Source organism: Sphaeramia orbicularis, chromosome 13 (genome assembly GCF_902148855.1).
Source record: "Sphaeramia orbicularis chromosome 13, fSphaOr1.1, whole genome shotgun sequence".
In the NCBI taxonomy this organism is placed as follows: Eukaryota; Metazoa; Chordata; class Actinopteri; order Kurtiformes; family Apogonidae; genus Sphaeramia; species Sphaeramia orbicularis.
Genome location: NC_043969.1, coordinates 51,264,045 through 51,290,160, shown reverse-complemented (window position 1 = coordinate 51,290,160; position 26,116 = coordinate 51,264,045). Strand labels below are relative to the sequence as shown.

Here is a 26,116-nt window from a genome sequence, read left to right as displayed (position 1 = left end):
TTCAACCTTGGGGTCGGGAGGGTCGCCTGGAATTCAAATGGGGTCACCTGAAATTTCTAGTAATTGATAAAAAAAAACAAAACAAAAACAATTTACTTATAAAAAAATCTTTGTAGAGTTGACAGAGCCAATCCCAGTCCATATCAGACAAACTGTGGTTGTGAAACTGCAGCACTGTGGTTCTGTTTATCTGTTAAATGTTCATTGTGGTCAGTTTCAGATGCTGCAGCTCTTTCATAATTCATAGTTTGAGTTCTTGTTTGTTCAGTATTAATTGTCAGCCTTGTAAATCCAAGCTGGACTGACTGTACATATCCTAACCAAGGAAAATCCAATTCTCCCTTTGTGCAGTAATCTACACCTGGCTTTTCTGCCTCTGTCCACAATAATATACATTATATAGACTTAATGTCCTCTAAAATTAACGTTTATTTGCAGCATAGTATAGCAAACTATTACATGATCAAAAACAAATTAATTTTAGCAAAAAAAAGTCTTCATTTTGAATGTCTGGGGTTGACAGAAATTTGTCAGGAGCCAGAAAAGGTTGAGAACCACTGAACTAGAGGATGATTTGAGTCTATTCACAGAAGGATTCATCAGTACCTTCTAGGACTAAACTCCTCCTACGGTACATTTGACGTCTGGATTCCAGTCACTGTTCCATTAGTGCAGCTGTATCCCAGAGCAGTTTGTACAGCGGACTGTCTCCATGACGACAGCCAGTAGCACACGCAAAGTCCTCATCTCAATTGGACTTTGACCTGTTGTCATCAGTGCAGGAAATCTGAGCTGATCACCTGTGACATGAAACTCAATAGCACACGCAAGCAAATCTGCGCCCGTTATTTGCGATCTTTGTAAATCATGCCCAGAGTGAGCAAATAGTCAATTGTAGCTTTTTCTTTATGCCACTTATTTATTCTTGTACTGTCTTTATTTGTCTTTTTTAAGAAAAAAATCATCTAAAGTAGCGTTAAACAGGTGGAACCAAGATGGGTTTATTTGTCTTTTTAAATGATCAAATCAGACTTCGGTCATTTTGACCCATGAATAAATCTTTATTGTCACTGTTACAGGAACAATGAAAATCAGTTGAGCAGCAGATTCTCAAAGTCCACATGACAGACTTGATATAAAAATGATAACACAAAATTATACTGAAAATATATATGGAAAATACTGGCAATAAAAGGCTGTAAATGAAAATGTTCTCTGAATCGCTGTAGATTTGTGAGCAGATCAGTAAATGTTCACCTTTTTCCGTTACAGGAGCAGATTCTGGATCAGTCCAAAGATGTGCCTCCGCCTCCGAACTTCACCTGTCCACTGCTCCCCACTGCTTCCCCCCCCAGCCCAGTACCCACAATGCAACAGGAGGACAGAGAGGTCATAGAGGGTGAGAACAAGACTGATGGCTCTGCAGAGGAAAACGGTCCGGAAAACAAGACGACGATGGAAGAGCAAGAAATTGCAGAAGTTGGAAAAGAAGAGGGGGATGGAGAGACACAAGAAGAAGGGGCTGAAAAAGAGACAGAGGAAGAAATAAAAGATGAAGTGGAGGAGATCTCTGTCTCTGCTGAGGGTGAAAACGACTTAAACCAGGAAGTGAATTTAGATAAAGATGCCTCCCATCATCTAAAAAGAGGATCCCACCTCAGCAAACGGGACAAGAAGATCATCGAAAAGATCAGGAGTTACTACGAGGCAGCAGCTGAGGCCGAGAAGGACGAAGGAGAGGAGGAGGAGGAGGAGGAGGAGGAAGGTGGAGGAGGGACGCCAAGGAGGAGGAGCAGCTTCTCACAAATCCCGTCAGGTTTGGTGAAGGAGTCGGTGTCACGCTTCAGTGTGGGTGGGCAACCGGAGAGTGAATCGACTGATCCAACAACCAATCAAGGCCCCGGTCCAGACATCAAATCTGGATCTCTTGCGGGTCTGAGTCTTTCAACTGAAGCAGAAGCTGATGGACCAAAAAGCCACCTCAGTTCTGAAGGAGATGAAGAAAGTGCTCCACAGAAACAGAGTGAAGTCCAGCCAGAGTCGACTGAGCCTGATGGAGAACAGAGCAAGACTCGGGGCAAAACCGAAAACAACGGGAAAATGGTCGGAGAGGACAGAACGGTGCAGAAAACTGATGAGGCCAAAGGTTTGTCAGGGACAAACGGGTATGGACCAAACCATCCAGAACCACATGAGAACCACACACAAGCCTCTGCACCTGCAGGACAAAAACCTGGAACCAAAATGGACTCCACCTGGATGAGAACCAAACACAGAGACGTCACCAAAAATGACGTGGAAGCTCTTCCCAGTCAGATAAAAGTCGGTCGCTGGTCCCGTCACTCCAGGATCGTCACTGCCAACCGGGCGTTGTTTGAGGGCATGGCATCAGATGTAGCCGGTATTGGTTTATTTGAGGCCAGCCCAGCGGTGGACCCAGTACTGATGGAGAACTCTGAGCGAATACTGAATAAAGTCCAAACACTAGCCAAAATGTACAGTGTCAAGGCCGGTGCCATGAAGGCCCCCCTGCACCATAAACGGACCGTCCTCAACCAAACCTGGGGCGCTGCAAGACTGTCAGGATTCTTATCACAGACCCAAACAAAAACCCTGATCCACAAAGAATCAGAAACACGGAGTCAAACCACATACAGAACAGAGCCTGACAAACCAGTGAAGCACGACACCCATCCAACCCAAACTGAGGGAAAGGTTCAGAACCAGACAATAACTAAAACAGAAACTAGGCAGATCCAAACCAAAAACCAAATGTGGAGTCAAATGAAGACTTACAGCAAGTGTCAAACTCAAGCCACGATCCAGGAGGACCAAAGGATCACAGAAGACCGAAGTATCAAGGAGGACCAAACGATCATGGAAGACCGAAGGATCCAGGAGGACCGAAGGATCACAGAAGACCGAAGGATCCAGGAGGACCAAAGGATCATAGAAGACCGAAGGAACCAGGACGACCAAAAGATCACGGAAGACCAAAGGATTCCAGAAGATGAAAAAATCCAGGAGGACAAAAGGGTCCAGGAGGACAAAAGGGTCCAAGAGGACCAAAGGATCCAGGAAGACCCAAGGATCCAAGAAGACCAAAGGATCCAGGAGGACCAAAGGATACAGGAGGACCCAAGGATCCAAGAGGACCAGAGGATCCAGGAGGACCAAAGGATCCTGAATGAGAAGAGGGTGAAGACAGCAGAGAGCCTGATAAACGGTACTTTAGTGAAACCTCCTCTTCTGTACATAGAATATTTGTTTATAAATGCTGTAACAGAAAAGTCCAAACTTCAGTTATGAACGACTTAACTAGAGCTGCAGCTAATGATTATTTTTGTAATTAATTAATCTATGGATCATTTTCTTTTGATTCAATTAAACGATTATTTGAATAGGCAAAAAAATTCTAAAGCTTTATAGATTTTCAGCTTCAAAAAAGACTAAAAAGCCAGCAGTTACCGTGGAAGTCCTGATCTGCTGATATTGAAATTATGCCTGATTGCTCTGGTTACCATATTAGCGACATAGCACAATAGCTTAAAGTATACTTTTTCAGGACATAATCAATTATACAAAAGGAATTGGCAGTGTTAGGAGAGTAAAGTTACGCAGATATAACAATTTGGTGAAAAATAGGACTTTGGCAATTATGCTATTAGGCTAACAATATATATAAGATAAAAAAAAAAAAACTGGGCCCAGAATGGAGTCTTGGGGTACTCCAGAGGCTGGAGGGGCCATTGCAGGGCTGTAGGGACTTCATTTTCCACTGAATGACCTGAGGCCGACACACGACTCCACCAGACAGCAGTAAAATGTGGTTACGCAGATATAATGTGGCCAACATGGTGGACCCTTAGTGGAAGAACTTTATGGATTCAGCTTCTATCAGTATTATCAGTCATCCACATGGGAGCGCTGTAGTTAAACATCTTTTTTTTTTTTTTTTGGACATAAATAATCAATAATCGGCCGTTTGGGATCAAATGTGGTTCATATTGCTGTTCTTCCAAATGCCCATGTTCTTCCATCCAGAGTTCACATAGGAGTCAGTTTCAGTCACCAAGTGGAGTTTAGGGTTCAATGGGTTCATTCTTCTGACACTATCAGGTCCATGGAGCTCAGACTGACCTCAGGTCCACTGTCTAACAGTTCTATTTCTTCATGTCAATAACTTGAGTTTACATGATGTCATATTTAGACACCAGGGGCCGTGTTTTTTCCAAATGGTTTGGGGGGGGGGGGGGCAGAGGATTGGGGGCACTTGGGGGATATGCCCTTGTGTCAGCCCCCGACAGCATAAGCCTCATCTATTGTTTCTTTTCTTTTTTTATACTTTTTATAGTTGTTGTTTCAGGTTCTGGAATGAAGGACAAGTTGTTTGTCATTTTCACACGTCCATTTCATATTTTTACTACTTTTTTTTCCACTTATTCAAATTATTGTTTCATTGAATTGAAGTAAATAATTGATAACCAAAATAATCCGTAGCTGCAGATCTATATGTAACACTTGAAACTTTGACTTGTGGTGCAGAAAAACATGATGCCCCCCTCATCTTATTCACCTTTTCTCCTTCTAGACTCCCAGGTGACGGTCATCAGTGAGCCCCGCCCCTCTGGTCATGTGACCATCAGCGAACAGCAGATGCCGTCTTGTCCAGTCCAGACGAACAGATTCACCCTGTCCAGGCCGCGGGACTTCATCAGTGCCCTGAACAAAGACAAGGAGTCCAGGTCAGCTGATGGCGCTCAGACCTCCACCACTTCTGAGGAACATCATCATCATCATCCTCTGTCGTCCAGCGTCACCCCCCAGGACGGGAGCTTTACCACCGGACAAACCTCTGCTGACGTGGCCCTGGTCTGGTGGTCTGCTGAGACCCCCCTGATGCCCACCACGGCCCTGGAAGACCACGTCATGAACGACACCAGCGAGGTTTATCTGAAGAAAAGGTGATGCTAGAAACAGACGAAGAAATAACTTTAATGTTCTACTGGAAACGTACCGCAGGGTTATTAAAGTTTTGGATAGTTCTTTAGTTCTTTTATCTCACCAGTCAATTGGCCATGAGTTATTGTGGAGATGCTGCGTCCGACAGCGTCTTCGTCTTTGTCAAATTCATTAACAAGTTCTTCGAACATCGTCTCAGATGAAACTGCTGGTCAGATTTAATTCAGATTTTGTAAGTATATTTATATGTAAATTTAATTTTCCTTGGGACAATGTCCATAAGTTTGTTCACAGTTTTGAGAAATTTAGATTTTTGAAATTTTTATGAATATTTTCAAATATTCCAATTGTTCCTTTCCTTCTGCTGGTCCATATGCTGATGGTTTAGAACATGTAAATGGTTCCAGATATCAGTCTCGTTCCTATTGATCACTGATAGAAGTCATATATGGACTTTGATTGGATGAGTCGAGTTCTCCTCCAGTCAAAGTCCAGCCCACTTCTATAGTTAGATTGATGTGCATCCAGACCACAGAACTGGAACAGAGAACAGAACCAGGACTGGAACAGAGAACAGAACCTGAGAACCTCACACATTCAACTGGTTCTGATCCACATAGAACAGACAGTGACAGACAGGGATACAGGGGACTATTGTAATATTTTCTTGACATGTTGTTAGAATACATCAAATGTTAACAATGTTAAAATCCAGAAAAGTCTGTTTCCTTGGGCTCCTTGCTAATGCTAATCATTTAAAGGTTAAATGTGATATTTAGCTACAGCTCATGGTCATTTCCTTTAGCAACAGAAATTATGTCCTGAAATTAGCTAAATTAGCAAAAACTATATGAATATGTGGCATCACTGACTCTCGTCAATACACTGGGTGACATGTTTCTCATGGAAATGTAGTTTGTGACAGAACGGCGTCAGAGTCTAGTAATGGTTTGTTCTGTTTCTTTCGGCTCCTTCTGCTCATTTTCCCTCAGGCTTTGATCATGTTAGCATTGTCTGCGTCTATGAATCCAACACATTACATCTTTTTCTCTTCCTGTTTTTTTGCAGGTCCAAGCTGATCCATGACTCCGCATCTGAAAACATCATCACTGAGTTAAATCAGTGTTTGGACATTCCCAAAGATGGACAGGAAGACGGACAGGAACGGGACCGGACTGTTCAGAATCCACATCCCAGATCTGAACAGAAGAACAAGCTTGAAGATGTCGATGTCCCTGGAGAGCTATCGATGATGGTTCCCACACAGAGCCAGGCTTTTCCAGAGGACTACAAAGAAGCCCCACCCCCAGCTGACGGAGGTGCAGACACACCCCTCTGGGAATCCGGATGCCCCAGGCAAACCCAGATACCTACAGAACAACTTCCACCCACAACCTTTGACCCTAACTGCTCAGTGACAGAGAGCCCAGTCGGCAACCCAAGAGAGGATGAAGCAGGTGAACGGTCGCCGGTTCGAATCCCACCTCGGCCTCCGTCAGTGGCGTCTGTGGACCGTCTGCCAACGTTCACCAGCCAGAGGCCTCTAGACCTTCACACTGCCAACACCTGCGACGTCAGCCACAGATACCAGAGGTAGGTACACACTCATACCGTCAGCAAAATTCATTATTATTATTGATTGTGTGTGGGTTAGGGTCAGGGTTAGGGTCAGGACTGGAGTACGCTGTGTGAAAATGCCCTTAGTCATGTAGTGAGATGCTTCTACTATGTTAATGAGTTTCACTTTGGAGTTTTATTCCAACATGAGTCACCAATGGAGGAGGCATATCAGTCAGATCACACTGACACTGAGGCCTGTTGGATTGGCTCCTTTTTCTTTTCTTCTCTTTTTTTTTATTAGGGAGGTCATAATTAGTCCAGAATTCAAGTCATGTTACAAACATCGCTCTGATACAAAACAAAAAACAAACCTGTTTCAACAGCTCTGATCTTTCATCTATTGCTTTGCCTTAGGTTTTTCATTACATGTCAAACAGGTTTATACTTTACTGAACAAAAGAGCAGTCATCCCTAAAAATTCACTCACAACACTATCCACATGATAATCCAGTAAATGTAATTTTTCACAAGAGAGTAAACTCAAGCAGATCTGGTCTCCTGAGGCTCATGGATCCGATCCATTTTACACACAGTCTCAAAAATCTTTGTGTTTGTATTTATATAGACAGTGTCAGTCTTTCCATCATGTAAATGTCATATACAGTTTTAAATCAGTCATCTAATGTTGGAGCATCTGGTTGGAACCAGGTCTTAGTCAGGGCCGTTTTCCCTCCAACCAGTACTAATGTCATTAGATATTCATCTGCTTTAGATCAAACATTCAGCGCTCCAACCCCCAAGTACATTGTCAAGCATCAAATAGGATAGTGATTTGAAAAACCGTTTCCAAACACTTCTGAATTTCTCGCCAAAAAGATATGAGTTTTCGGGGGACTTCCGGTGAGCGCGGACCATGTGAAACGTGTTTAGCGGTAGCTCCGAGGGAATGTGAGGATATTATATATTTCTTAAGTGCTTTCGATAACCCACCGCTCATTTTTGTTGAGTGCCTGTCTGGTTTTCGTTAAACTCTTCCTGTTTTGGACTGTAATCTAAGAATGGCGAATTTAAGGGCGAGGAATGAACTGGCTAAGTTTAGCCGCGGCAAATCACAGTGTCAAACCTCAGCCCCTGAGTCTTCACCAGAGCCCGATGCTAACGCGGACATGTTGCGTAGCATTAAGAGTATGATGGATGATCTACGTACTGAAATTGTTACTAAATTCGAGTCAATAATAACAGAATCCGTGAAAAAAGAAATAGCGACCGCGCTGGAGCCATTAGATGCCAAACTTGCTGTACAAGGTGGGACTATTTCGGACCTGGAGCGCTCAGCTAGCGAGCACAGTGATCAGCTCACTAGCATGGAAGCTAAAATAACTGAGCTCTCTGCTACGGTTAAATCTTTGAATGAGAAATGTGAAGATTTGGAGGCTCGCTCCAGATGGAATAACATTCGACTAGTGGGTCTGCCCGAGGGATGCGAGGGTCCCCGCCCGACGGAGTTTATGGCAGATCTTTTGCTTCACCTGTTGAATCTCGAGGCTAAACCAGGGGTGGATAGGGCCCACCGTACACTCCGTGCTAAACCGAAAGAGGGTGAACCGCCGCGACCCATGGTCATCAGGATAACCCAGTTCCAAGTCAGGAATGGGATTCTACGCCGCGCTGGAGAAGCTTCTCCCTTGCTGTATAACGGGAAACGGGTGTACATATTTCCAGACTTCACGCCGACTGTGGCCAGACGGAGAGCCGCCTTTATTAAGGTAAAGAAGGAGCTTCACACCTGTAACAACGTGAAGTTCGGTCTCCGGTACCCAGCCACCCTTCACATCACCATGTCAGACGGCCACACGCACAGGTTTGATGATCCGGACCAGGCTTTGGAGTTTGTAAGCAAGAGACTTAAAAAGACTTGATTTCAGTTGGATATTCATCTATTGAGTCCATAGGCTTTACTGAGTACTGAGCTCTAGCTTATATTTTGTTTACAGTCTTTGGTACTGTATTAGTTCTGTCAAGAACATAGGTAATGATGACCTTTTGTACGGTAAACAGGTGCTGATTGTATTATTATTATTATTAATAACATTATGACTATATGTATGTGGCTTAATCCAGACTTAGAGCACCTCTTTGTGTTGTTTCATACATAATTATATACAGTGATATTTTTCTTTGTGGGTAGGACAGGTATTTACACATCCCTCGGTGTCACGTTAGGTAGTATGGTTGAGCTACAAGTGACGATGGATGTTTTGTTGTGGGTGGAAAGAGCACGCACCGTTTTAAGGTTGCTTCTGCTAGGGGTGGGGGTGGAGGGGTATATTTTGTTTCAAATTAGAGAAGTTGTTCTGTTTGGTTCATTTGGGGGGAGGGTTGGCACACGTCTCACATTTTGCAGGTTTTTCTCATTTGAAGGTATTATTTTATATATTAAAGTTTCTAGTTTATGATGGCCCAACTTAACAGGTCACCACTTGGCATAGGTGGTAATATTAAATTTGTTAGCTTGAATTGCAATGGTTTAAATAACCCAATCAAACGAAGTAAGGTTTTACACTATTTACGGCATCTTGATGCTCATATAATTTATTTACAGGAAACTCACTTGAGAAATATAGATAGTCCCAGACTGAAAAGAGGCTGGGTCGGACAAGTATATCTGTCTTCCTTTTCCAGTAGATCAAGAGGCGTTGCTATTCTCTTGCATAAAGCCATTCCCTTTGTCCATGTTAAAACGATCTCGGATCCTACTGGTAGATTTGTTATCGTCATGGGGCACATTTTTGATACAAAAGTTGCTTTAGTTAATGTGTACGCACCCAATTGGGATGATGAATGTTTCTTTAGACAGGTTTTTTCAATGCTGCCGGATTTGTCTTCATATAGCTTAATCCTGGGTGGTGACTTTAACTGCTGGATGGATCCTTGCTTAGACCGTTCTTCGACATCTCCAATTGCCCGATCTAAATCTGCAAAAGTAGTTTTATCTTTTATGGAAGAATTCAATATGGTTGACCCTTGGCGTTTTTTTAATCCTGGCATAAAGAAATTTTCTTTTTTTTCACATGTACACCACTCTTTCACCCGCATTGATTTTTTCATGGTGGACAAAAAACTGCTTACATCTATTTCTGATTGTGCATATGACCCAATTGTACTGTCTGATCATGCTGCGGTCTCAATGAATATTTATTTTCAGAGGCTTAGTAATACACGGCCACCCTGGCGTCTTGATACACACTTACTACTTGATAAGGATTTTGTTGATTTTGTGTCAAAACAGCTAGACTTTTTCTTTCAGGTTAATAATACGCCTGGTGTGACTGCTTCTGTGTTGTGGGAAACGATGAAAGCGTTTATAAGGGGAGAGATTATTTCTTATAAAGCTCATCAGAAGAAGCTCAGGAAGGACAAATTGATTAAGTTATCTCAGCGCATAGCCGTTTTGGATGCTACTTACGCGACCTCAAAACTTCCAGACACTTATAAGGAGCGAATGTCCTTGCAAGCTGAATATGATCTTGTTATGTCACATTACACTACCGAGCTTCTACTTCAGTCTAGGTCTAAGTTCTACGAACAGGGAGACAAAACTAGTAAACTACTGGCTCATCAACTGCGTCAGATATCCTCATCCCAGTTAATCCCACAGATTGAAACAGGTTCAGGTATTACATCAGATCCACTGGAGATTAATAAAACTTTTATGGAATTCTATAAATCACTATATTCATCTGACCACTCTCATGTTCCTGCAGATCTGACCTCTTTTTTTGATAATTTAAACATCCCCTCTTTAGATCAGGGTGTGGCTGGGGAACTGGAGCGTCCAATTACTGCAATCGAACTTGAGGCGACAGTTAAATCATTACAAAGTGGTAAGAGCCCTGGTCCAGACGGATTTCCTTCCGAGTTTTATAAAACCTTTTGGAAACAGTTAGCCCCGTACATGTTAGATATGTTTATTGAGGCTTTAGATTGTGGAATCCTTCCTCAATCGTTAAATCAGGCTTGCATCTCACTGCTCTTAAAGAAAAATAAAAACCCTTTGTTATGTGGCTCTTATCGCCCTATTAGCTTGCTGAATGCAGATTTCAAATTGTTGTCAAAGTTGCTTGCTAGACGCTTGGAAGGCATCCTTCCCTCCATCATATCGTCAGACCAGACCGGTTTTATTCGTAATAGGCACTCTTTCTTCAATCTTAGGAGAGTATTTAATGTGGTCTATAATCCTTCTCCAACTGCTCCCTCAGAGGCCTTGATAGCTCTAGATGCTGAAAAGGCGTTCGATAGAGTAGAATGGGATTACTTATTTTTTGTTTTAGAGAAATTTGGATTTGGGGTAAATTTCATTTCCTGGGTTAAATTATTATATGCTTCACCTCAGGCCTCTGTCAGGACAAATAGTACAAATTCCCATTATTTTTGTCTATACCGCTCTACCAGACAAGGCTGCCCACTAAGCCCTCTCCTGTTTGCCTTAGTAATGGAGCCTTTGTCCATTGCTTTACGATCACATCCGGATCTCTGTGGCATAACTAGATATGGAGTAGAGTTAAAAGTTGCTTTATATGCGGATGATTTGCTGTTACTTTTGTCCGATTTATCACGTTCCATTCCTACAGCACTTTCAGTCTTAGATGAATTTAGCAAGATTTCAGGATATAAACTGAATCTCAGTAAAAGTGAGATATTTCCAGTTAATAAACTAGCTAAAACATGCTCACTTGAAGATCTGCCATTCAAGATCTCAAAGTCTGGCTTTGTCTATCTTGGGGTACATGTGGCTGATTCTATGGTTAATCTCTACAATAAAAATTTTCATAGTTTGCTTGCACAAATTGAACATGATTTTGAGCGATGGTCCATCCTTAATCTCTCTGTTGCTGCTAAGATTAACACGGTCAGAATGAACGTTTTTCCGCGCTTTCTATATTTATTCCAGTGTATACCAATTCCTCTTCCTCTCTCTTTTTTTCGTAAGGTTGATAGTCTTATTTTGGATTTTGTTTGGAATAAAAGGACTCCTAGATTGCGACGTCAGATTTTACAGAGACCCAAGGCTCTGGGAGGCATGGCGTTACCCAACTTGCTATACTATTATTGGGCAACAAACATCAGAAACTTGAACTATTGGGTTCAATATGAGGACACTGAAGCTCCCCCTTCATGGTTGGTGGTGGAGGCAAATTCTGCTGATCCGGTAGCATTGAAAGCCTTATTGTACTCACCTCTGATTTCTTCTTACTCCAAATTTACTGGAAATGTGATTGTGGCCTCCAGTCTTAAAATCTGGGTCCAGTTCAGACGCTATTTTGGCCTACAAGCCTTTTCTTTTAGAGCTCCACTAGCAGCCAATCCTATGTTTCTTCCATCTTTAATGGATAGTACCTTTTTGATTTGGGCTGGTTTGGGTATAAAATCATTAAAGGATTTATATATAAACTCTGCTTTTGCTTCTTTCCAACAACTAGTTGAAAAGTTTTCACTCCCAAATGATCATTTTTTTAGATATCTCCAAGCTCGTAATTTTGTTCGTACTTTGTTTCCCAGGTTTTCCTGCCCTTCCTAATGATTCAGATTTAGATATCTTTTTGGAGCCTCTGTCGTCTCTGAAAGGAGCAATTTCTGTCATCCATTCTAAAATTCATAATCTCCGATCAGGCTCCTCTAGTGCCCTTAAAAATATATGGGAGGTAGATTTGGGAGAGACGATTTCAGATGGTATGTGGGACGAGATCCTAAGAAGGGTGCACAGGTCATCAATTTGTGCTAAACATGGGTTCACTCAATGTAGGATTTTGCATCGTACTCATTACACCAAAGCTCGGCTGGCAAAAATCTATGGTACAGTGTCTCCTTTATGTGATAGATGTCAACAGGCAACAGCTGATTACACTCATATGTTCTGGGGTTGCTCATCTTTAAATACATTCTGGTCGGAAATTTTTGATGTTTTGTCAATGGTAACAGGAAAGAAAATTGTTCCTAATGTTTTTACTGTTTTGTTTGGTGTTGTACCTACTCCGTTTAAATGTACCTCTGCTAACAAAGACATGATTGCATTTACATCTTTACTGGCCAGGAGGCTTATATTGTTAAAGTGGAAATCCTCATCTCCTCCAACCTTCTCAAAATGGATCAAGGAAGTACTTTATTTTCTCAAACTGGAAAAAATTCGTTTGACTTTGGCTGGTGCCTCCAACACTTTCGAAAAGACATGGACTCCTTTTCTGACCTATGTGAACAGTGCAATCTGTCATGTTTCTCTTGACTGAGTATCTTGATGTACTTTTTTTTTTTTTTTTTTTTTTTTTTCCTGTAATATTTAAAGTGGAAATTTTGTACTTCTATTTTGTATTTTATTTACTGTTTATTTATTTGTTTATTTTTTATTTTTCCTGTGATCTGAGGGGACGTGTGCCAGGGGAGGGGGGGATTTGTTCCGTTTGTTGTTTGTCTGTAATGGACTTATGTATCATATGTCGGTACTATGTTCTTTTTTTTTATGTTAAAAAAAATAACAAAAACCAATAAACAGATGGTTAAAAAAAAAAAAAAAAAAAGATATGAGTTTTCAGGCAGCTCCAGAATATGATAATGATTTAGACTGACTCCTTTTTCGTGGGAAAGAAGTAATGATGTGGTCCAGTCGTCCCCTGGCAGCTCCAGTCTGTCAGCTGTTCATGTCAGCTGTAACCTCTGGAGATGGGTGCAGAGGTTCCCAGTGGTCCAGCTCATGGTTCTTCTTGGCAGTTCTTCCAGGTTCAGCTGGACTGGTTTAGCTCTTCCGAAAACATTTAGTCTCTCATTGAAGAAACTGAAGAAGTGTCTTGGAAGAAGAACAGTGGCCTGGGAAATGAGAACCTACACAGAAATGTTATGAAGCATTGTGGGACGGACACCCCACGACTGGTAGGAGAACATGAACGGACTCCACAACTGAAGAAGAAGTCTCTTGGATGAGAGATGAAATGTTTTCAAAAGAGTGAAACAAGTCCAGTTGAACCAAGAAGAACTACCAAGAAGAATATGTAAGGGTGGTGGAGGACGACGAATGCTCATGACACATCAACAGTTGAATTTGTGAGGTCGTCACGTTCTGTCTGTTAGAATCCTGTGGTCTTGGTGCAGGTACAGATGGGTACCGAATTTGGTACTTTTATTGGTACCGACCAAATGTTATTTCACTTGTGATGTTGAGAAATAAATATTCAGAATTCAGAAGTTTTTACTATTTTTTGTTGACAAAACTGGTACCGTTGTATATCGGTACCAGTTACCAGAAACGGAGTATCGGTACCATATCGGTTTAAATGTGAACGGTACCCATCCCTAGATGGAGGAGCTCAATCTCCCAATAGAAGTGGGTGGTACTTTTACTGGAGGAGAACTCAACTCATTCAGTCCAAGTCCATATTTGGGTCTGTCCATAAAACTGGGTTTATTTTAGTATCTGTCACTTTTCCAGCTTTTTAGACCCAGTAATAAAAGGTAAATGTAGACGAATTTACCCCAGGATGGAGCTAATGATGACCTCAGAGAAATGCAAAAAACATTATACTCCTGCTCTGAAAGAATAAAATAAGTAAATAGGATCAAATAAATAAAAACAAGATGCAATAAAACACAATAAAAACCCAGAGAAGATAAAAACAGTCTGGGATAAAAACCAGGATAAGAACATAAAATTTAAAAATTAGAACTCACAATAATAATCAACAGAGCAAAGAAATAGAATAAATAACTAAAATAAGTTAATAAAGTGCAATGTCACTATTTCTTATTAAGCTCAGTGATGGCGACAGATATTTGAAAAAATAGTAGTGTGTAATTTTTGTGTCCTTTTGTCTGTGCTACATGTGGATTTATGGATTAAATATAATCTAAAAATAATATAAAAATGTGTTTTATCTGAAAAATAGTTTCTCTTTTATCTCAGTGAGTATTTATTTTTAAATTAGACCCAAAGTTTTTCCAAACCTGCTTCAGAACATTCGTCTCCATCTGGTTTGAATGTTTAACCCTCTGTCCTCTTTTTTAGGACCAGTTTCACACAAACGCACATATCTGACTTCTATCAGTGCACAGTAGGAACTAGACTGATATCTGGAACCATTTACATGTTCTAGACCACAGGTGTCAAACATGCGTCCCGGCCAAATCCGGCCCGCCAAAGGATCCAGTCCGACCCTTGGGATGAATTTGTGAAATGCAAAAATTACACTAAAATATTAACAATCCTTTTAGTTCAGGTTCCACATTCAGACCAATTCAATCTCAAGTGGGCAGGACCAGTCAAATACTATCACAATAACATGTACAGTCAGGTCCATAACTTTTGGGACATTGACGCCATTCTAAACTTTTTGGCTCCAAACACCACCACAGTGGATTTGAAATGAAACACGCAAGATGTGTTTTAACTGCAGACTTTCAGCTTTCATTTGACAGTATTTACATCCAAATCAGGTGAATGGTGTAGGAATTACAACAGTTTGTATATGTGCCTCCCACTTTTTAAGGGACCAAAAGTAATGGGACAGTTGGCTGCTCAGCTGTTCCATGGCCAGGTGTGTGTGTTCTTCCCTCATTATCCCATTTACAAGGAACAGATAAAAGGTCTAGAGTTCATTCAAGTGTGCTATTTGCATTTGGAATCTGTTCCTGTCAACTCTCAATATAAGATCCAAAGAGCTGTGACTATCAGTGAAGGAAGCCATCATTAGGCTGACAAATCTAAACAAACCTATCAGAGAGATAGCAAAAACATCAGCTGTGGCCAAGTCAACTGTTTGGAACATTCTTTAAAAAAAAGAATGCACCGATGAACTAAATAATGCCAAAAGACCCAGAAGACCATGTAAAACAACTGCAGCGGATGACCAAAGAGTTCTTTCCCTGGTGAAGAAAAACCCCTTCACAACAGTTAGCCAGATCAAGAACACTGTCCAGGAGGTAGATGTATGTGTGTCAAAGGCAACAATCAACAGAAGACTTCACCAGAGTGAATACAGAGGCTTCACCACAAGATGGAAACCACTGGTGAGCCTCAAAAACAGGAAGGCCAGAGTAGAGTTTAGCAAATAACATCCAAAAAAGCCTTTACAGTTCTGGAACATCCTATGGACAGATGAGACAAAGATCTACTTGTACCAGAGTGATGGGAAGAGAAGAGTGTGGAGCAGGAAAGGAACTGCTATGATCCAAAACATACCAGCTCATCAGTGAAGCATGGTGGTGGTGGTGTCAGGGGATGGGCATGTACGGCTGCCAGTGGAACTGGTTCCCTTGTATTCACTGATGATGTGACTGCTGACAAAAGCAGCAGGATGAATTCTGAAGTGCTTTGGGCAATATTATCTGCTCATATTCAGCCAAATGCTTCAGAACTCATTGGGCAACGCTTCACAGTGCAGATGGACAATGACCCAAAGCATACTGCGAAAGCAACCAAAGAGTTTTTTAAGGCAAAGAAGTGGAATGTTATGCAATGGCCAAGTCAATCACCTGACCTGAATCCAACTGAGCGTGCATTTCACTTGGTGAAGACCAAACTGAAGGGAAAATGCCCCAAGAACAAGCAGGAACTGAAGACAGTTGCAGTAGAGGCCTGGCAGAGCATCACCAGGGATGAAACCTAGCGTCTGGTCATGTCTATGCATTTCAGACTTTAGACTGTAATTGACTGTGAAGGATTTGCAACAAAGTATTAAAAAGTGAAAGTTTGATTTATGATTGTTCATTTGTCCCATTACTTTTGATCCCTTAAAAAGTGGGAGGCACATAAACGCACTGTTGTAATTCCTTCACCGTTCACCTGATTTGGATGTAAATAGTGTCAAATTAAAGCTGAAAGTCTGCAGTCTTGTTCATTTCATTTCAAATCCTTTGTGGTGGTGTTTAGAGCCAAAAAGATGAGAATTTTGTCGATGTCCCAATAGTTATGGACCTGACTGTAAATAATGTCAACTTCAAATGTTTCTCTTTGTAAATGTAAATATTTTCATGAATTTACACTAAAACAAAGTATAATTTTGCAAAAAAAAAGTGAATTAGCTGAAATGTCCTAAGAGAAGTCAGTACAATTTTAACTATATTGTCTGTTACTAAATGTTTTGTGTGTGTATAGATCCACTGTGATCTGTACGTTGTAATGTACATGTGTAAATGATAAACTGAGGCAGAATATTGTTAAATTATACTTATTTTTCAGTTTGTTCATGTTATTCACATCTTTTGAAAGAATAGTTTGTGGATGTAAACCTTTTCAGAATGTAAATTAACTTTTTTCGAGAAGGTCCACAGGTCCAACCAGGCTAAAGGTCCCGTTGGTAAATGAGAGATGTTAAAGTGCAGATTGACATCAGTTGTAAAATGTTATCTTCCTTTCTTCTAAATGACTTAATGATGTCTGTGAAAGTGCCTTATTCCATCATAAAACCTGGTGGGCTGTACAAATGTCATCTAGGACTGAAATCTCCTTGTAAGGTCCAAGAATCACAGTTGTTTGTTTATAGCAGCTGACTTTCCATCAGTCTGACCCTTATTTAAGCTTTGTTTTAATTCTCCCATGGTCATGTGTTACTAAAACACAGCTGCGTAATGAAAATAAAGCAGAGTTTCTACCAACATCAGTTTCTGAGCAGTTCCAAAGGCATGTTTTCACCAACGCTTCAGCAACCGTTCAGTTACTCTGATTCATCGGTCGGTTTTCTGTAATTAACGTGTTTCTACGCTCAAAGAATACTTAAAAAAACACCATATAAAGGCAAAAACAGATGAGAGGGCCAACTTTCATTTAGGAGTTTTTTTTTTATTTCAGCTGTATTTTAACCCTTTGTTAGTCCACCTATGGGTCCTTTAAACACCTAAAATACAGAATCTCCACAGCACCATCACAATGTCCAAATTTATTCATACAGTTTTTAACTTATTTAGATTTTTTTTTTTTTTTCATCAACTTTAGCCTTAAATAAAAATAACAAATACTCAGCTGTCATATTTTTCACCCTTTAAATGTCATCTTTATAATGTAAACAAACCATATTTTTGATGCAAAAAGAAAAAAACCCTAACATCTTTTTTTCCCAATTATTCTATATTTAACTTGTAATTTTTTTTTTTCCTGTCACTTGGTAGAAGGGTGTTAGTTTTGGAATTTAACACTGCTTATTATGGGATGGTTTTAGTGGATGGATCAGAATTTAAACAATCAGACACAAATGAACAACTTTGGAATTCTAACCTAGTTTTAAAAAAAAATGTGAAAAAATAATACTGACCTGTGCATAATCCACTCACCTGAACACTGGAAGGTTAATGTTTATGTCAATTTATTAACATTATGTCACATCATTGCATCAGCTTTTATTATTTAAACAGCTGTTAGGCAGGGCTTTGTTTCGGCAAGAATCTGGAGATACGATACAAATCACAATACCAGGATCACGATACAATATATCACGACATATCATGATACTGTTAAAAAGGCCATTTTTTGTTTGTTTCTTTTTTAAAAATTCTTTCCTGTAAGAATCGAATTACACCAGAAATCTGCACAAATACTAAACACATTTTTATTTGATCCCAACAGGATCTAATGCTATACCACTAGGGCTGGGTATCATGGCCAGTTTCTTTGATCAATTCGATTTCGATTCATAAGGTTCTGAATTGATTAATTGCGATTTGATTCAATTCAGTATTAATTGATTGATTCAGATTCATTCAGTGATACCAAAGTACAATTCCCTACGTGTATGTGTTTTATGTTGTTTGAACTGTTACCTTGGACAGGTCTCCCTTGCAAAAGAGTTTCCTAATCTCTATGGGACTTCCTGGTTAAATAAAATAAATAAATAAATATATAGACTTTTATTTGGTACCATGATCTTTGACCTTAAGGGGTCAACCTTAAGGTCACCAGTGTCTAGAAGTGGGGATCAGAGCCTCTTATAGACATGTAATGTGGACATGTAGAAGATTCAGTTGTATATCTCATTAATCAAGGGAAGTCGAAGCAAATGAACAGATTTGACCTGAAAATTTGAAAAGTTTCTTTTTTAATTGAGTATGTTTTTCTTCGTTAACTCCAGGGAGGCAGACCAGATGGCGTCACCATCCCCCACCGGTCTGGACAGCTTCGGCCTCTCTTTGGGCTCTTCTTACAGACCTTCCTTGCAGACGTCCAGCCTGGTGGAGGACCCCGACCTAAACCCAACCCCCTCAGCGTTCAGACCCAGCCTCCGCCACCGTTCGCCCTCTCCCATTAGAGCATTCTCCGCCTCCTCCACCCTTCCCACCTCTGTCCGAACAACACCATGCTCCTCGCCTTTTATGGTCGCTCCGTCATCCTCTCCCACCCCAGAAGTCTCCAGAGAGCCTCCGTTCGTTAGAGCTTCCCCTGGTCCCTCATCTTTGTCGTCACGGTGTCCGTCTGTCAGAGCACCTCCTCCATCCTCCCCTACACCTTCTGCTTCCCTTCGTTCTTCCCCGTGCTCATCACCCATCACCTCTGCGTTCTCTAGATCTTTAGCTGCTTCCTGCATCAGCCAGTCTATCAGTCAGAGTATGGCGAAAAAGAAAGCTCCACCCCTTGCAAATGTAAACCAAAGTCCGTCTTGCACCCCTCCCTTACTGCCCTCTCTGCCTAAACGGTGCTCCCCTTCGCCCAAACACCTGCAGCAGAGTTCCACCACGACCGCTAAAGATAGACACCAACATCCAAAGTGTCCACCGTCGTTTCTGTGGTCTTCCTCTTCACCATCGTCGGGGCCTCATCACTCTCTTTCCCCATCTACGGTGCACTGTCAGCCCCTCAACTCATACCCGTACTCCCCCGTGGAACCCTCAGCGAATACCAACAACAACAACAGCATGAGCAGCTGTAGCGTTAACAGCGCCGGCAGCAACAGGGCTTGGTTCGCTAACGGTGATGCCAACGGCACCGTCATGCAGCAGACCTGTGATCCTCTGTGGTCAGGATCGCACAATCGTGTTGCTCGACCCTTCTCTGCATCCGAACCCAGCTCAAGAGTTCAGTCTCCGACCCTCTCCACAACGCCTGTCTCGTTTTCCCGCCTATGTTCCCCCCCTCCACAGCATAATTACGCCTCGCCCATGGCAAACAAACCTCCCCATCCCCGGAGAACACGAGTAGGAAGTTCCCATAATCCACTAGGCCTCACTTTGGACTTACCCAGGGCTTCTTCAACAAGTGCAGCTGCTGTCCAGTCCTCATACATGAGCCCTCAGATTCTGTCCCCACCTCCTATTGGCGTTTCAGTCAACGTTTGGGCCAATAATGTAGCAGCACCTCAGCCCAGAAATCCAAGGTTAACCACCTCTTCGCCTTTTTCTCCCTCGTTAACCTCACCCACTTTTCACCATGCCTCTTTTCCCACTTTCTCTTCATCTATGCGTAGTTCCAGAGCTTCCTCCCCTACACTGTCCTGCTCTGCTGCGTCCCAAACGTCCTCCCAAACCCTCCGTAGGTCTTTCTCCACCAATCTGGCAGACAGACCCCCAAGTCCAGCCCGGAGCAATCCTAGTGGACTGCGCCGCTCCTGGGCAGAGAGCAGCCGCAGGTCCCTTGATCTTAATGCAAGTGGTCAAGGACTATTTGACCACCAGGGATCTGGTCCACCCAGTCCAAGGAATGGGTGGTCCTCGTACTGTGCCTCACCATCCTGCCTCAGCCCCCGAGCTGGGCGTCAGTCTCCAAGTTCACCAGGCAGGCTTACCTCAGGGAAGGGCAGCCTCGGTGGGCAGCATTTCACTAGTGTCCCTTGGCCGGATGTCCGAGAGCTTTCGAACAAATATAAAGGATTTGACAGCCCTGATGCTAGCGCTACTTCCAGCATCGTCACATCTGCACCTTGTCCTCTCGGGTCGGTCTCCCAAATCCCCCTCCTCCTCCAACGTGCGCCGTCAGAGAGTCAGGCAGACTGGGAAGATCCAGAGCTGGAAGACGGTACCTGCCGTACCCAGCTCATCTGCGCTTACGTCGCTCATCCTCCCCGTGAACCAAACCCCTCACCTGCATGTTCAGTAGGCTCCTCCTCAAGCTTCACATCCCCTCTCCACAAAAATCACCAAGCCCAAATCAAACCTCAGCCTAAGGTTCAACGTCCCTCCACAACCTCTCCTGTAGCACCAGTTTCCTCCCCCTTATCCTTAAGACCTTCACCGCCTCCCTTCACCCAGTCATCTTCTGTCAAACCCGGGAACCAAAGGACCAGCTATGCCACCACGGTTAACCTCCAAATTGCTGGAAGTGGTAGAATAACCTCCTTCAGCACAGCCCAAGTAAGCCTGACCCAAACTCTGCAGGGTGGGGCACCGAGTCAGGGGCAACTGACCAGGAGAGTAAGTATCAACGGACTGTCACACCTTCCATCCCCTCTTCCTCAGAACTGAAAAGGGCTGTGAGCCACACCGAGGACTTGTCCCTCCATAACCCGATCAGACAAGAACATGAAGTGTTCTCTTGAATTATCATCAAAATGCAAAGTTTCTACAAGTCCAGGCCTTCCACTGTGGTCACTAGGTAGATATAGCAGATGTCCCCCCCAGCGTACCATGAAGGAACCCCAGCCTTCTCAACCAGACCAACGTGGTGAAAAGGATCTGCTCAACGGTCTCCAAGAAAGCACAGGATACTTGACCCAAAGATTTGTTGAGACTTTTTGGCTCCGCTGACATTCAGACACACATCCGATGTTTGCGCCTTCTGGAACATTTATTTACAGAACTTTAAAAAAAAATCATCTACACATGCTGGGCTAATGGTTTGGAGTGGACGTTAATGGAATGGCTTTGAATATTCCAATGTCGTATGTACACATTGGTGAAAAATTAAAGGAAAACCACCAAGGTGTTGTTCCGTCGTATGCCTCCACTGAACCTTCAGCGCACCTCGGCAGTGACGATTGTAAAAATGGAATGGAACAAAAAATAATGGCTACTGAGATAAAAGTTAATGATATGTTCTTTAATATCCAAAACCTGTGGAAATGCAGGATGTTGATGGAACCAAGGTTCTAAGAAACTGGAGCCGGAGCTCATTTCACTGAGTCCATGTGAATCTGTGGTTCTGGTTCTGTGGTTCTGGTTCTTTTCATATTCAACTGAGAAACCACAATCGGAAAATGAAAAAATGACTCATTATTTCATTATTCATGTACAAATCAAAAATCCTAAAAAACAGTTTTTCATTCTGTCGATTGTACGCACAAATTAAAAATTGAAAATAATCAAATGTGTCGGGTCAGTGGATCTGTCGATTAATTGGATTTTATTTTCAGACACAAAAGAAAAACTAGTGATTAAATGACTTTTGTTCTGAAATTCAAGAATTAAAATTGAATTTCAAGGCGTTTTTCTTTTTCAGTGTCAAAACAGATGAAGCAAATTTTAAAAAACTTTTGTCTTAAAGATTTTCATTTTTTCTTTCTAGTAACAAAAAAGAAACTTATTACCGATAGAAATGGAAAAACCGACCAAAAACGCCTGTTTTTTTTTTTTTTTTTTCATTTTCTGAGATCAAATGTCATTTTCAAGGAAAGAGCGCTACTGCCATTGAGGTCACAAAGATTCTTACGAACGATGGGTTTTGTACAAAATCTGGACATTGTAGACATGCTTCCTTCACGAATGTCTACGAACTGGAAGATTCGGACAAACCCATTGTTCGTATTGTATTGTATCATATTAGACAAAACAACAATACCTGGAAGATCCAGACCATTTTTTCAGTTGTCGCGTCGTCCTCCTTCACAGTATCGCATTTTTCTCTGAATAACACCAAGTTCTACATTATCGCAGAACGCACGAGACAGAATACTAGCAATCCCACAACTGTCCAGAACAGCACACCAACAAGTCAGGAACTAATAATCAGATATGAAAAATGTCAACATGAAACCAACATTTGGTCCATTTGATTATTTCAGATTTTTCATTTGTGCGTACTGAAGAATAATTATAGAATCAATAGTCTTGCTCTGAACTGCTCTAAAATGTCACATATTTCTTTACTGATGAAGCTTGTCTCCCAGTTTAACTCATGGACTCCAGTACTGATCAGATTCAGGGTCAGTTCTGCTCACTGAAGATGATGTTGTGTCTACAGAAGCTAGGACCTCACATTCCAGCAGATCCACGACTAAAACAACAGTCGTGACGCTTCGCGTAGCACATCCCAGAAACAAGACGTGAACTTACGGTTGACAAGTCACGTCAACAGGTGAGGTCCGATCAGAAGACGGAGTCAGATGACGTTGCGAGGTTCAACCCGTTGTTCTGGGTGGAGTCACCCAAGAAGATAATTGTCAAACCACACCCGGAATTCGGGGCTTTTTGCGGCTTAAGTTCCTGTGTGAGCCCTCGTCCAGAAAGACCAATGCTGGCGTTTATATTTCACATGTGACATATGTGTGAAATAAATTGTTAAACTGAGAAAGAGTGCATCCTGAAGTCGTCTTTGGAGCTTCCGATTAACGAACACGAATTAGCCGTACAGTACAGTTGAAAGAATGACCAACAACTGTTTTTTGAGTTTTGATTTGTACACGAATAATGAAATGACGACTCGTTTTTTTGTTGTTGGTTTTTTTTTGTCCAATCATGGATTCTCAGTCAAATATGAAAAGAACCAATGATAAACAAGTTCTCATGTTCTGTAGTTGGAACCATGGTCCATCCGATAAGGCTTTTCTTTCATTTGTCACCCGTCTGTTGTTTTCAGTAGAAATAAATCGGTCTCTCGCATCACAGAAAGTCGCAAATATACAATAAATCCAGTGTGAGTTCACTCATCATCATACATTGGAACCAGTTTGACGTCTGCGATCCGAACTCTTTTATTTATGGAAGGATGAGTTCTCCAATTTACAGCTAACGTCAACATTTTATCGGTCAGTTTATGCGAATTCTCCCACCGAACAGTAAAGGTCACAATTAATGTGTGTATTATTAATTATTCCTGTTTTCATTAGTTTTTGCTGATCTAACGTCAGTGTGTGACTGTGGTTATTAATAAGAATAATGACGTATCTTTTTAATCATTTAATTCTTTTTATTTTATTGTTTATTTATGAAGTTAGTGGGTTTCTCTTTGGCACTTCGTATCCTTAAAGTGGCGTTGGTGTCGTTCGTGCACAGCGTCCTCAGCTCCTGTGTGTTCATGACGTGTCTGGAAAACTCTCTCCATTCAGACCAAACAGATTCCAGTCGGATTTTATTTCCATGTTTGTTCATGTTTTACCTTTTTTTTTAATAATTGGACTTCACTCTCGCTCCCATTTTCGGCAGGGCTGTGTATCGGCAAGAATCTGGTGATACGATACAAATCACAATACCAGAAATATGATATATCACAATATATCATGAAACTGTTAAAAAGGCAATTTTTTTGTTTGTTTCTCTTTTTTTTTTAATGATTTTTTTCCTTGAATTGAATTACAGCAGAAATCTGCACAAATACTAAACACATTTTTATTTGATCCCAACAGGATCTAATGCTATATCCCCAAATGTTCCTGTGTTCAAACTGAAATTCTGTTTTACAGACATTACAGTTTCAGATTCTGTTCAAATGTTCAGATTCTATTAGTTCAGAACTAACATCAGAACAGTACTTGAGTTCAGTCCCAACGAAGGGATGAACATCTGCCTCAGACAGTAAAAAGTGCTTTTAGGATGATTCAAATAACCATTATTTAATAAAAAAGTGTTAAATAATAATAAATAAGATATAAACAATAAAGAAAACCAAAAAACCAAACTGAACCTCCATCATATCTGCATTGAAAAAATACCTAAAAATATCGATACAGTACTTTTTAATATCGATACAGTATCGTGAAATGAAATATTGCGATATATTGCAGAACCAATATTTTCTCACAGCCCTAGTTGTCAGTGTTTCTTCACTAAACTTGTTTCTTGTGCTTGTTTTTTTAAACACATGGAAAAGACTCAGATGGTTTTCGACGCAGAAAAGATCCAATCAGCTGATCGGTTTATGCACATGTTCCCCTTTTCACCCACCTTAAGTGTTTTTTATCCATAGAAAATACACTTAAAACAGGGAAAACAGTTGAAAAAAGGCCAAAGCTGTTTGATTCTGACGCACCAGAATAATTCAATGGTCAGTGTTTGAGCAGGAAAAGAAAAGAAGGAAAATTGACTAATTTGTGTATTTTCTTGTTAAAAAGTCTTGGCCATGGCTGTTCTTATGGTTAGGGTTAATGTTTTAATAGACAACATTTGTCATCGGGGGGAGTTTTTAACCCTTAAAAAAGCAGAAAATGGAATCAAAAAAGGAAGAAAATCCAAGTGTAAACAGTAAAATGGAAGTAAAGGTGGTGCTAATATATTGGTTTGTGATTTGACTGAAGTTATTTATGAGAAAAGACGTATTTAAATGGATTTCCTGGTCCCGTCCTTTGTGTGTCAGTTGTGTTTTCTGCTTCTGTCTGTTCCTCCAGATGAATAAAAATACTCGACAAACATGTTCCAGAACAGCTGCAGTGGTGAGTGTTTGATTTGAACATGAAAATAGAAATGCATGTTCTAGGGATGGAACCATATGAACATTTCACATCACAGTTATCTTTATTTTTTGGACCAAAATATAAAACAAATGATTATTTTTAAGTTAATAAAAAGACAGAAGTGTCATAAAAACAGTAGATTTGAGCCGAGGTCATTTGGACCCTTTTATGTTCAGACACTGGTGGACCGAAGGGTTCAACTGAACTCCTTCAAAGTGTTTATGACAGATATTACATGAATCATGGGTAAACTCCTCATCATGCATATCCATAACCTCTCCACGTCTGTGCATGTTTCACCTGTTTTAACTGTCCTTTGGTTTTAGTTTACCGGCCGACAGGCTGGAAGCTGTCGTCGTCTGTCATCTGTTACAAAACTTTCAATCGTCTTCTTCTCCGTAACTACAATTCCGATTGACTTCAAACTTGGTATACAGCTTCTGTATGATGATGTCAACACAAGGGATTGAAATTATTTGGATCCGGATCTGATTCTGGATTTGGTGCCACTTTGAAAAATGTTCCCATTATAACAGATAGGAAGTGGATTGATCCAATAAATCAGTATCAATGATATCAAGTTGGAATTTGAAATTTTACAGATCTGATTGAATATGAGCAAAACATGGACTATTTCTGTAATAGAATAAATACACAGAACTGGGTGAGAATAAATGACATCTGGATACATTTCCCAAAGCTTTGAATTTGGCCGATAAGCTACAGGACCATTGGTCCGATTTTTTTAACTGTTTTAATCTTATTTGTTTTCTATTTTTATTTTCCGACTTCCCTGTTAATCGTATTTATCGTAACCTGCATGTAGCACTTTGAGGTTTTTCAATAAAAATGTAAAGTGCATTATAAATAAAAATATTATTATTACATTTATTATTAAAATCCCACTTGCCAGGTTAACGGAAAAATTCAACTGCGAGAGTCGTCACGGAAATGATCTTTTCTCCATCAGGCAAATTTTTATGCACAAGTTATATTCACTCAGTTTTAAGGTCAATGGAAAAGAGATG

At 41.1% G+C, this 26,116-nt stretch overlaps 1 protein-coding gene across 1 annotated transcript in view; it reads left to right on the top strand.

Moving 5' to 3' along the window:
- plekhg2 (pleckstrin homology domain containing, family G (with RhoGef domain) member 2) overlaps positions 1-22,089 on the top strand; it is a 127,378-nt gene extending 105,289 nt beyond the window's left edge. The window contains exons 19-22 of the mRNA XM_030152682.1: positions 1,273-3,226; positions 4,592-4,964; positions 6,031-6,555; positions 18,627-22,089. Of these exons, the coding sequence (XP_030008542.1) occupies positions 1,273-3,226; positions 4,592-4,964; positions 6,031-6,555; positions 18,627-20,949 (5,175 nt within the window). The 3' untranslated portion in view covers positions 20,950-22,089. The remainder of the gene's footprint in view (positions 1-1,272; positions 3,227-4,591; positions 4,965-6,030; positions 6,556-18,626) is intronic.
- The last annotated feature ends 4,027 nt before the right edge of the window (positions 22,090-26,116 follow it).